Genomic DNA, 12,417 nt, shown 5'->3' on the forward strand with positions numbered 1-12,417 from the left:
AGAAAAGACACGGTTACCTTGTGACAAAGCGTTCCGCGTGCTGCTTCAGCAAAGTTCATAGTTTACAATTTAATAATGAAATTGTATTAAATAATCAGTGAAACATTAATATGGGTGAAATATTATTTACGTTTATCATTCTTGACCAAACATAGAAAACTTCTGCCAAAGCCCGCCCACTTATGTTTACTTATGATGTACATTTTTATTCTACCCACTTATTCTATTTGTGGAACGACACAGTGAACGTATTTGGGTGTATTTAGGCATGAGAGCATCTCCAGGGGCCACTTAACTGGGCGAGGTCTTGTAAGACTTTCAGCGAAAGAAGAAAACAGCTCGCGTTCATCTGTTCACGCGCATCAAACCAAAACCATGCGCAAGGGGTATGTGGGAAACTTTTATGTTTTGCTAAGTTTTTGTTCCGTTTTGAAAGATGCATTGTTTTGCAAAAGGTCACTGAGTTTACTGGTGATCTTTAGTATCATGTTTTTAGTACCTCTTATGTTTGTAAGTTCATGTGTTTAGTGTTGATCAGTTTTTATCAGAACATTCTCAAAGCTTTTTAACTTTTCTCGCATTTATTTTTCATTTCTCTTTACTGTACGTTAACTTTTATGAACTTAAATTACCTCATTGCATAATTTATGTTCATTAAAATAATCAAAATGGGATGAAAAGTAGTGCATATAATCACATTGTAAATGCTTAATGAAAGATTGATAAATAAATTCAAGATATTGTAGTGTTACTTATGTTTGTATGTTGCAGGTATGATTTTGGATGGATCCTTGTGCTGTCGGCACTGTTTACTTTCAGTGATGCATCTAGGTAAAGTTATTTTTTTTATATACAATTTATACAAAAACATTTTGTACACCTTTTATACAATTGATTTGTTCCTCTACTACACTCTCAGTCAAACTGTCAACCAGGAGCTTTCGAATATTTTCAATGAGCTCTGGAAGCTGGATGAGAATCGGCTGAAGCCTGGGACTCATTACAATATCTCACTACAGGTGTCAGTATTTTCTAATGTCAAACAATATTAAGTATAGTGACAGATCAAGTGTAACGTTAAATTGTCTTACATTTCTTTTAGGGCAAAGCTGGTTACATACCACAGGGAAGCACCAGTGCGGTAGACCACGCCTCATCCCCACTGTTCACCAGCGTCGATGAGGCCAAACTGAACTCCATTACCACTTATGCCCGTATGTTTCCTTTGTAAAAACCTCTAACCCCTTTAATCATCCTGTCAGTTTGCACAAAAGCTTATTTATCCACGGAGCTGTGCTGAAACATGCCTTTAACAGGGACACACCCAGATTCTTTATAAAATGTAATTATGTTTAGGCAGGCAGTTAAACTTGAAGATGATTGGTGGAATTCTGAATGATGTTTTATGCTGCATTCCGTCTTTCCTTTTGATTTATGAGAGAATCCACTTGGTTGCTTGTTGCAGCATGTTACCAGAAACATGTTATCACATCACATGTATTGAATACGCAGTATGAGTTGAATAGAATCATAATATACATATATTTTTATTGCACATTTATGACACAAGACAGAGAACTTGCAAACTTTGTAAGGCACACATATTAACATACAAAAAGTAGCAAAATTGAGCATAAGTTTTCTATTTTGTACAGTCTTTCTACTTTGTATTTAAAGTATTTAAAACAAACAAAAATGGTCTTCTCTGATTTTTAAATGGTGATTTTGCTCACCTCTCAACAGGCTTCAAGAAGCTTTTAGACAACTATGAGAGGTCTACTGGTGTGGCAGAGAGGGTGACCACTGAGGAGGTGACCGAAAATAACTCCTTTCTAGATGCTGTCTTGGATACAGCAGTCATGAAGGTATGAATTCACCCTCTGATAACTCAATTTCTATCCTTTACCACATAGAAATGCATGTTTCTTGCATTTCTATCCTCTTGTTTCTAGAGGCAATGACAAAAATAAAAAGATGTAAAGATTTAGGGAGAAGATTTTCTAAAAGACACATTCACCTTTTTTTCCTGTTGCTAACCAAAATATTGTGGTTGTTCCCTGCCACACCCTGTTCTTGGAAGCTGTGTATTATGACAAGGGGAAAAGAATGTGGAAGGGCGTATAATGATGATTCTGGGGGTCATTAGTTTAGAGCATAAAAGGAATAGTTTGCCCAGAAATTAAAATCTGCAGAATATTGACTCACCCTCAGGCTAGATGAGTTTGTTTCTTCGTCAGAACAAATTTGGAGAAATTTTAAATCATTGCATCACTTGTTCACCAATGGATCCTCTGCAGTGAATGGGTGCCGTCAGTGAATAATAAAAACATCACAAGTAATCCATTTGACTCCAGTCCATGAAGACTCTTGGGATCGAAATCCTGTGTGTCTGTAATAATAAAATGCATTATATGTACATCTTGGATGGCCAAGTGAATTTTCAGAAAATTTTAATTTTGGGTGAACATGTCTTTTACATCTTTTATCTCATAAAAAATGTATGTTTTCCTCTCTCAGCGTGCCCACCGGTACCTGATTGGAAAGGGAAAATCCCGCTCGAATCTGAGACAGTTTAAGAATCAGTTGTACTACATGTGGTTCCGCCTTTATCATAGAGACAGAAATGGAGGGTAAGCGACTTACACCAACCAGTACAACATTAAAAATGTGTATATTCCATATCTGCTCTAATTATAAATATATATATCGCCAAAAAGGGAGGACTCCAGTGGATTTGAGCATGTGTTTGTTGGGGAAACTAAGTTTGGCAGAGAAATCATGGGTCTTCACAACTGGGTCCAAATTTACCTGCAAGAGAAGGAGGAGCTTCTTGATTACAAGGGCTACAAAGCCAGGGACAATGATGCGGTACTTTTTTCATCCATAAATCTGAAGAATGTTAAAAAATATATTGTTCTTTGTACAGTCTTTGCTGAATCTGTACTTGTTTTTCTTCCATGCAGCCTAATGAAGATGACCATGTCTTGAATGTGCAGTTCAGCTGGCATGGTTTGGTCAAACCAGTGGCCAGCGCCTTTGTTGGTGTGAGTCCTGAGTTTGAAATGGCCATCTTTACCATCCTGTTCCTCTCGTCCACTGAGAAGACCACCACAGCCGTGGTCAATCTGGATGAGTACCAGCTGGAGATGGTGGTGCATAGACACGGCCGCTCTATCGGGACCGCTTATCCCAAATTGCTGAGCAGCAACAACAGACACGTATAAATCCCACATACTGTATTACCCTGACAGCAGCTTTCAAGCTTTTTATTTTTTACATTTCTAACATTTAAAAAAAAAAAAGTTTTTAAAGGCATATTGTGATTTTACATAAGTAGACATTTGTTTTGTATTGAAGTTGATGCTAGATGCTTGTTTACTTTGCTAATATGTTTAACAGACTACAGTATGCTAATATTTTATTTCCTCAGAATTGCCTTTCATACAATGGTAATTTCTTATATCTTTTATATCTGTTTGCCTATATTGACTATGCTGTTTTATACATAGTTGGTAATGGAAAATAGAGATTTTACATTAAAAAGATTTTTTTTATCCACTTGTGTGATTATTTGCAGAATTCAGTTACATATATTTTTTGAGTAGCTAACATGACATACAGTGACATACATAAGTATTGGAACAGTAAAGACAAAATTGCTCTGTTGGCTGTGGAGTCAAGACATTTGCAAATATGATTAAAAGATGAATATGAGACAAAACTACAGAATGTCACATTTTATTATTAGCCGTTTCAACACATACATGTTTTACCAAATAAAAAGAACAGCACTTTTAGAGTTCATCACACTCATTGATGTGAGCATAAGTATTGGGACAGTTGAACATAAGGCAGATATAAAAGATTAAAAGCTATTATTTAGTTGCAGATCCCTTGCGCGCAATCACAGCAGTGAGTCTGTGACACATAGACATCACCAGACTCTTGGTCTCATCCTTTGAAAGACTTTTCCCAGCCTTTAATGCAGCCAATTCCAATTGTTGCTTGTTTTGGGGAGTTTCAGCCTTTACTCTCCTCTTCAGCTGGTGAAATTCATGTTCAATTGGATTTAAATCTGGAGATTGACTTGGGCAATCTAAGACTTTCCATTTCTTTGCCCTTATAAATTCCTTGACTGAACTGGCAGGGTGTTTTGGGTCATTGTCCTGATGCAATATGAAGCACTTCCCAATGAATATGGTGGCATTTTCTTGAATATTGGTAGGCAAGATGGTTTTGTTCCCTTCCAAATTCATTCTGCTACTGTCATCATACATTAAGTCATCAGTAAAGTTGAGAGAGCCTGTTCCAGAGGCAGCCATGCATGCCCATGCCATGACACCACCTCCACCATGCTTTACAGATGAGGCTGTATGCTTGGGATCATTTGCAGTTCCCTTTTTCTCTCCACACTTTTGCTTTCCCATCACTTAGATAAAGGTTCATCTTTGTCTCATCGGTCCATAAGTACAGTTCCAAAACTCTTCTGACTCACCTTTGTGCTGTTTTGCAAACTCTAATCTTGCCTTTCTATTTATGGTGCTGGTCAGAGGTTAGTTGTTGGTGATTTTACAGACACGTCTTTTAGGGTTCATTTTCACAGCTTTTATGATTTGTCTGTCATCAACTACTGTTGTTTTCTCAGCTGATCAGGTCATTGTTGGTTGCTGGTGCTGGTGGTTTCCAAACTCTTGATTTCTCTGTAAGGCTCCACGCACCCGGCCCAAGGAAGGTCTCCGGTGGTGGATGAAGGTTTCCTGCGTGCTCGGTCTTTCCAAATGTGCAAAGTTCTTCAATTTAAATTAAACTTTAATCTGACTCCATTTTATCATTTAATCTGACTCCATTTCTTTATGACCTCGTATTTAACTTGAAATACAAATTGATTGCTTGTCCATTTCTAATTTATTATTCTGATATTTGATTATTCTAGTTAACTCTTGACTTTATATTTACTCGTTCATTCGGTTGCTCATGTCTTTAACAAGGATGCAACGTAATCTACTAGAGTCAATAATTACAGAGTAAAACAGAATAAGGTCAAATGTAACAATTTATTATCAGTCAGGTAAATACTGTATGTATTATTTCAATTCCACAGCAATTCAAAGAGATCAAATCATATCAATACAAAACATCGAATTCTCAAAGATAAATCTATGAGTAAAGAATGCATACCTGACTTTATAGAAATACATAGTGTAAGGTATTACACTACGGGCTTCTGACTACAGAATCGCCCTGATCCTTTTGCCACATTCTCTTTAAGTACTTCAGACCAGAATAAACATCCCCCAAACTCGAGACAGGAACTAACAATTTGGATTTGCTTTGATCAAGCCAAGTTGGCACCTTTAGGGACAGAAGGTAATTTGCATGAAAACCATTAGGTGCGGTCCGCCCTCTACAGTATGCAAAATGTCTCTGAACTCTTAGGATTTGTATTACCTTTTAGTTTACTTCTTATAAGAATGAGACCATTGTACCAGTCGCTCTGAGACAATTCAAATGATACCAAACATGACTGTAAATAACACTTGCATTAATGTAGAATATTACATTCTTCTATTGACCAATCTGAGTGAGTGAAGGATGGGGGAAGGAAGGAAGGGATGAAAAGGAACTGATGCATATGTGAGAGAGGCATTTTCTTGTATTCTCTCCCAGTGGGATGTGGAGACAGATGTCTGTATGTTAATGCACTGTGTGTGTGTGTTGTCCATCTCAGGAGTTCACAGTGTCTGAGATTCTGTAATCCTTACAGATTCCTCCCTCTGACCACGTGGGTCAATTCCAAATGATTCCCGACGAGGTCACTTGTCAGACACTTGTTGTGGTCCTTGTGATGTAGTATTTGCAGCTGTGGATGCCTTTAGAAAGGCCTTTGTGTATACCAGTCTCAGCAGGTGCATGTAGCTTGAACTCAGCAGGTAGATGAACGGGTTCAGGGTTTCACCTGTCTGGTTGAGAACAACACGTGTGCATCCTTTCATTTCTTGAGTCGTTCCATCATGGAGAAATCTCTGTCTGTAGTAACACCTCCCTAGGACTTCCTTGCCTCTTTTGTTGAATCTCGTCACCTTCAATTGTGCATATTTCACTAGGTGAAGGGTTCTCGCTGGTTACATACTGCTTTGTGTGAGACACTTAAACAGCATCTTAATGGCTCAACGATTGACCAATGATGAACTCGATGTAGAAAGCTGTGAGATTTGGCACAAGAACATATAACAAGGCAAAAACATAATATGTCAACAAGTGCGAATGGTACATTGGGTCTCTGGTGTCATTTGAGGTCTCATTTTAAAACAGCCAAATCCTCACTACCGCTCTGATGGATTTTTAATGGTAGTGGAATTACAGAATGCTTGGTCTGAGTGGCTTATATGAAAAGTAGCAAAAAGTCAGTGTACCTTACATGTTTATAAAAATGGTATGCATCATTAAAACATATGAAAGTAATAATTAACATTCAATCCCAATTACAAAGGTGTAGACATACATATAATTCTCCAATGCACAGTCACCTAAGATTTCAAGGTAGTGATCTAAAGTGTGTTTAGGTACGAGAATGGAGATCCTGGATCCTTTGTAATTGTGTGTGTGTGTGTGTGTGTGTGTGTATATATGTGTGTGTGTGTGTGTGTGTGTGTATGTGTGTGTTATACAAGCTACGTCACATTCGATGGCAATGTGTGTGTATGTGTGTGTGTGTGTGTATATGTGTGTGTGTGTGTATGTGTATGTGTGTGTTATACAAGCTACGTCACATTCGATGGCAATTCGATAGTCAAGTTGTAAATTTTGTAGTTAATGAACAGAAGTGCCAACACTTCATATTTAATCATTTTGATAATATTTCTGTTATTAGTGATGTGTTGGGAAACCAGCGGGCCCTCTGGTTTGTCAAAACATCCCAATAACAATCAGAAAGTTTAAATCTTTTGAATTTTCATGTCAGATTTGACTCTGCATTCAGAATTATACATCATCGATTTGTGACAGTAGCCATGCAGATGTATTATGTTTTCCATGAGTTGGCAGATTGTAAATCATAACTATTATGTGTGTCTTTCTGAGACTGCCATCATGGGATTAACTAAGTCCTATGTGTGAGAATCTATGTGTTTCTGTCAGTGTGAAGATGGACAATAGATCTTTAGTGGGGTACCACATTTGGAATCTAAGCCATCATTGTTTTCTGTGGTGTGCAGTGTTCAGACTGGATAGTCTAGATGAGGTGATGATGCGATGGTGGAGATTTGTGTTCTGTGCTCATGTCTGGGAGATGGGTGAAGTCTAATCTATAACAATCTGTGTTGCAAAAATTTAGTTCCGGTGCTAATCCGGAAAGGCCATGTAGATATTTGTGTGGTAGTGTGCTATTGTGAGATGTGACTGGCCTCTTGAAGTGTTATTGCACCCATCTCCTGCAATTTCAGGTTATTTCTAACAATTCCGCCATCCTGGCTTGATGCAGCTGGCATCAGGTGCCTTCCTGGTATCTCGCTTTCAAGGAATTGCAGTGGTCAACCTGAAACAGAACCAAATACTGAGAGAACCACAGTTAATTTAACAATTCCGCCGTCCTGGCTTGATGCAGCTGGCATCAGGTGCCTTCCTGGTATCTCACTTTCAAGGAATTGCAGTGGTCAACCTGAAACAGAACCAAATACTGAGAGAACCACAGTTAATTTTGAGTATTTTTCACCTCCCTTTTAGCATTTTTCTAGAAAATTTAGAAGATTGGGTGGTGTTATGTGGCTACATTTAACTGTGGAATATTAATCTTAATCAGTCCTTCTGATCAGATTAAAATTTTGGTTGGTGCTACCCAGCGACGAGTGAATTGGTTTGCATTCGCTTGTGCCACACTTATTAAAATGAAAACCCAACTCCTCCCTTTTGGCACTGGGTAGCATAGCATATCAATCTGTAACAAGATCTAAGTTGTCACAAATAGAATTCACGTGTTAATTCATTTAAATATGGAAAGGCAGGTCAGAGCTGATGCAATGCACAATCACTGTTTTTATGTTTCAAAGGCAAACGGCTAATTGTTGTGACTATTTGTTTCATTTAGTCTTGCTGATCATTTTCATTAAGACAATTGTGAAATCACTCTGTGGCCACATGGCAATTCTATGCTCCTGTATCTGGTTTAACTGTAGCTATATGGAAAATAGCACAGTGTATCACTCAAGAGACAAACAAATTCAACATAGACACACACATGCAACTTAGATTGCAATGCAATTCCAGTATTACAGTTATTCTAATTTCACACAAGAGACACGGTCTAGCATGTATGTAGCATCTACAACCTTAAACCTAAGTGTTTCGTACACTTACAGTGAAGCAGTCATGTGTTTCATAAAGAATAAACTCAACTAGCCTATGTGCACATGTAGTAGCACAAACAACTATAATGTGTGTAACATGTGCACATTGTGTTTAGCACAATTACAAATTTGAAAATTCAAACAAGATCATTGAAACTGGGATGTTTACATATTAAAGTCATCACTATTAAGCTGCTAGCCCACTAGCAAGTGAAGTCAACATCTGGAGGCCTTGCATCAGCAATGCAGTTACCTCACAAAGAGTTTTACATGAGGATGACTTGTTACATGTAAACAATTGATCTTTACTTTTAGAAAGTGAACCTGCTGTCTTCACCATACGGCTGTCTGCTGTGTTCGAATATTTGATTATTCTGTCAAACTCTGATTATATTTTACCCGCTTAGATCAGGAAACTATATCGCTTCGAGTTCCTCACCAGGTCTCCGGCACAATTTAGTCAGTTCCGATGACCCAAAACAGAGGTATTTGGCTAAATATCTGAGATTTGCCGTATTCCCACGTGCATAATCAAAGATATGTAATACTTAGCCCCCTTGGCTGCCCCTCAGGAACTTAATTCAATCGTTTACTTTAGTAGAATCTTCCTTTGACCACCATTTAAGAACGTTAGTCGATCAACTTTACCTTCCTTCAAAATGGCTTTGTTTTGGCCAAGCTCGTGGCTTCTTCCACATAAACTTATCTAAAGTAACATTAAATTAGAACAGAGGTCATCGACGCATTCAGATCTAGGCTGATCAAACAGCATCTGCTGATTCTAGACAGAAACTTACTCGTCTCCTCATCCAAGCACACGTGAATCCAGGTATCGGTTATTAGTCGTCACTAATCCCTGACGCAAACTTGTGGAAATATACGAATCCGATAATCTACTTGGGAAAACAATTCTCAGAGTCGGTCAGAATACAATCAAACGTTTACAATTTATTGACCAAGTAATGAATCAATAATTAGAAATTATTTGTCAACAAAACTACACACAGCGTATGTTTCAAACGGCTCATTGCTTCCCTGTTTAATTTCCTCTCAGGTCTATCAGCGCTTCAGGGCCTGCATCTTAGCGCGGCATTCGCCATTTCTTCGCGCTGTCTAGCCCACCCCTGTTGTTCGTAGGCAAACGCTTCGACCTGTGCTCTAAGCTTTTGCAATTCATCCGAACGCGCTTTCTCGATTTCTTTGATACTCGCTATTGTGCGCTCATTTTCGGCTAATGTTTCCTTTACCACTTAATGAAGAAAGATATTTTTATATGCGCAGAAAAGCCATGTTTTCCAGCTAATTCTTTTGCCCACCGGATTTTTCGGCTCCGGTTCTAAACAGAGGGTATTCCGACCCGTTCTAAAAATGTGTCTATATGTGAGATGCAAAAAGCTTTCCTTCAACACAAAAGTAAAATGAAGGAACTTACCGCAGCGGTTGCAGACAGGGAAGGAGAAGCTCAAACCTCAATATTCTCCGTCAGTGAGAATCAAAGCGAAATTCGCGCTGGAAAGACGTTGCTCGTCTGTTGCTAGATCACGGAGGCTGGTCACCACTTTGTAAGGCTCCACGCACCCGGCCCAAGGAAGGTCTCCGGTGGTGGATGAAGGTTTCCTGCGTGCTCGGTCTTTCCAAATGTGCAAAGTTCTTCAATTTAAATTAAACTTTAATCTGACTCCATTTTATCATTTAATCTGACTCCATTTCTTTATGACCTCGTATTTAACTTGAAATACAAATTGATTGCTTGTCCATTTCTAATTTATTATTCTGATATTTGATTATTCTAGTTAACTCTTGACTTTATATTTACTCGTTCATTCGGTTGCTCATGTCTTTAACAAGGATGCAACGTAATCTACTAGAGTCAATAATTACAGAGTAAAACAGAATAAGGTCAAATGTAACAATTTATTATCAGTCAGGTAAATACTGTATGTATTATTTCAATTCCACAGCAATTCAAAGAGATCAAATCATATCAATACAAAACATCGAATTCTCAAAGATAAATCTATGAGTAAAGAATGCATACCTGACTTTATAGAAATACATAGTGTAAGGTATTACACTACGGGCTTCTGACTACAGAATCGCCCTGATCCTTTTGCCACATTCTCTTTAAGTACTTCAGACCAGAATAAACATCCCCCAAACTCGAGACAGGAACTAACAATTTGGATTTGCTTTGATCAAGCCAAGTTGGCACCTTTAGGGACAGAAGGTAATTTGCATGAAAACCATTAGGTGCGGTCCGCCCTCTACAGTATGCAAAATGTCTCTGAACTCTTAGGATTTGTATTACCTTTTAGTTTACTTCTTATAAGAATGAGACCATTGTACCAGTCGCTCTGAGACAATTCAAATGATACCAAACATGACTGTAAATAACACTTGCATTAATGTAGAATATTACATTCTTCTATTGACCAATCTGAGTGAGTGAAGGATGGGGGAAGGAAGGAAAGGATGAAAAGGAACTGATGCATATGTGAGAGAGGCATTTTCTTGTATTCTCTCCCAGTGGGATGTGGAGACAGATGTCTGTATGTTAATGCACTGTGTGTGTGTGTGTTGTCCATCTCAGGAGTTCACAGTGTCTGAGATTCTGTAATCCTTACATCTCCATGCCCTTTGTTTTTGTTATAGCTCTAATTAACTTCCTCTTTTCTTTTAGCATCCAAATTGCTTGCTTTTCTCTCAAAGTCAGCTCCCTCATCTTCATCCTGGTTTGTGTGTGTCATCATCGAATGCAAGATTCAGAATACAGAAGTAATGGATATAACTGATACGACACATTCCCTGCTTTTAATATCTGAACAATTAATGCAACAGGACACAGATGATCACTTAGAAAGACATGTGAGGCAACTTCCAATACTTATGCTCACATCAGATAAAAAGTGCTGAAATTCTTAGCTGGTAAATGAGCACAAATGAGCACCAGAATGACCAGACATAGGAACAGTTTCTTTTCTCAGGCAATCCATCTCATGAACACTTACAATAAACATGAAACACACAACACTATCATACTTTTTATTTTATTTAACACACATACTTATCACATTTCAAATTTGCACCTAACATACCTGTACATACTAAATTGTCTATTTTGTATATTGTGTTTGTGCTATTTTGGCACATTGTCCATTTTTGTATATTTGTCCATTATTTATTTTATTTTTATTTTTAATTATTATTTTTTTATTATTATTATCGGTGTCCTGTCCTGTTGCTGTCCTTCTGTCGCACTGTGGAGCTACTGTCACTAAAACAAATTCCCTGTATGTGCCAACATACCTGGCAATAAAGCTAATTCTGATTCTGGTAAAACATCTATGTGTTGAATCACCCAATAATAAAATATGACATTCTGTAGTTTTGTCTCATATTCATCTTTTAATTATATTTGTAAATGTCTTGACTCCACAGCCAACAGAGCAATTTTGTCTTTACTGTTCCAATACTTATGGAGGGCACTGTATATAAAGCAGTGACAGCAGTGTCTTTCACATATACTTTACTTCATATAGAGTTATGTGATACAGATTCATGGCCTCATATTAATGAAGGACAATGGGGAATATTTGTACATTTAGAAATTAATTGGTCATGCCTCTAGACCAATTACATTAACATAAATAAATAAATTCATACATTGAATAAATAATAATGTCATTAACAATTATGAAAATGTTGGTGACTAGTTACAACATCTACAAACGTTCATTTTCAAGAACACTACTTTGCATTTTTTCTAAGTTAATACAATAATTTAAGTAAGAACATCTGGCTGTACACATGGCCAGTGTCAACAAAATGTGCTCATTAGATCACTAATACTGTTTAAATATGGTTTCAGTTATATTTTGAATTTCAGTGTGGTACACTTTTCTATTGTTGTATTTTATAGTACATATAAGTAAGACACATTTATGAGATTATTGGAGATCAAAAACGTGGATATTATTCGGAATACAAGCGTGCGCGTGCGTTCCTCCCCGGTCTGATTTTGATGTTACACCTCACACTTTCACGTGTAGCGCAAACTTCCGTTCAGAGTGTTTTT

At 37.6% G+C, this 12,417-nt stretch overlaps 1 protein-coding gene across 1 annotated transcript; it reads left to right on the forward strand.

Annotated features, from left to right (window-relative positions):
• The first annotated feature begins 30 nt into the window (after nt 1–30).
• LOC306843237 (uridylate-specific endoribonuclease C-like) lies at nt 31–3,717 on the forward strand. The gene is made up of 8 exons (XM_079374587.1): nt 31–386; nt 772–831; nt 920–1,019; nt 1,103–1,214; nt 1,744–1,865; nt 2,518–2,630; nt 2,718–2,868; nt 2,964–3,717. Exons 1-8 carry the CDS (start codon nt 376–378, stop codon nt 3,222–3,224), a joined length of 930 nt encoding a protein of 309 aa, XP_079230713.1. The 5' UTR covers nt 31–375; the 3' UTR covers nt 3,225–3,717.
• The last annotated feature ends 8,700 nt before the right edge of the window (nt 3,718–12,417 follow it).

The sequence above is a fragment of the Barbus barbus genome (assembly GCF_936440315.1).
Source record: "Barbus barbus genome assembly, chromosome: 23".
Lineage (NCBI taxonomy): Eukaryota > Metazoa > Chordata > Actinopteri > Cypriniformes > Cyprinidae > Barbus > Barbus barbus.